Source organism: Penaeus monodon, chromosome 19, assembly GCF_015228065.2.
Source record: "Penaeus monodon isolate SGIC_2016 chromosome 19, NSTDA_Pmon_1, whole genome shotgun sequence".
NCBI classification, from domain to species: Eukaryota; Metazoa; Arthropoda; class Malacostraca; order Decapoda; family Penaeidae; genus Penaeus; species Penaeus monodon.
The window spans coordinates 32,572,884-32,573,517 of NC_051404.1; the positions used below are offsets into that span (position 1 = coordinate 32,572,884).

Below are 634 nucleotides of genomic sequence, written 5' to 3' on the forward strand. Positions count from 1 at the left end.
AAAAATATTAACCATATCGTTCCTTGTCTTCTGGTGTATGCCACTCATATTTCGTAATCATGGAAGGGAAGTGATAGATATTATGTCACCTGAATAACAAAATCATTCAGTAGAGTATAGGATGCTTGCCCTATTATACAAAGCTAACCGAAGCCAAAGTCATTTTAAAACGAACAGTACATGGCTGCAGGTAAACAAAGAGTTGTTGCCAAAATACGGGAAAATTCTTTGCAAATCCTTACTGAACATGATGAAATACGACTTTGATAATGAAAAGCACATCCATCCGTTGTATTTAAATATTTTGCAGGAATGAGAATATTTTCTATTTGTCAACACATAAATATATAATATTTGTTAGCCAATATAATAACCTCCGCCAGTGAGGAGTTCTGGCTACACTGTTTGTTGTGATTTTGAAGGAGTTTGTCGACATGAAAGCTAAGGTTTTTCTCAAGATTTTCCTCTTTATTAGCCTCTTGAGGAGTTCGCGCTCGACCACGGAAGGAACATGTAGCAGAGATGAAAGTGGGGAATGTGGTGATGATGACGCGATGAAGGAGAAGGCAAGAAATAAGTATAGTCAAGGTGAGAAGAGATGATACTGTACCCTGAAGCTGAAGGCAATTTTTGG

At 37.4% G+C, this 634-nt stretch overlaps 1 protein-coding gene across 1 annotated transcript in view; it reads left to right on the top strand.

Moving 5' to 3' along the window:
- Positions 1-407: 407 nt before the first annotated feature.
- Positions 408-634, top strand: part of LOC119585388 (O-glucosyltransferase rumi homolog) — a 10,450-nt gene continuing 10,223 nt past the window's right edge. The window contains 1 exon segment of the mRNA XM_037934054.1: positions 408-588. Coding sequence (XP_037789982.1) covers positions 435-588 — 154 coding nt within the window. The 5' untranslated portion in view covers positions 408-434.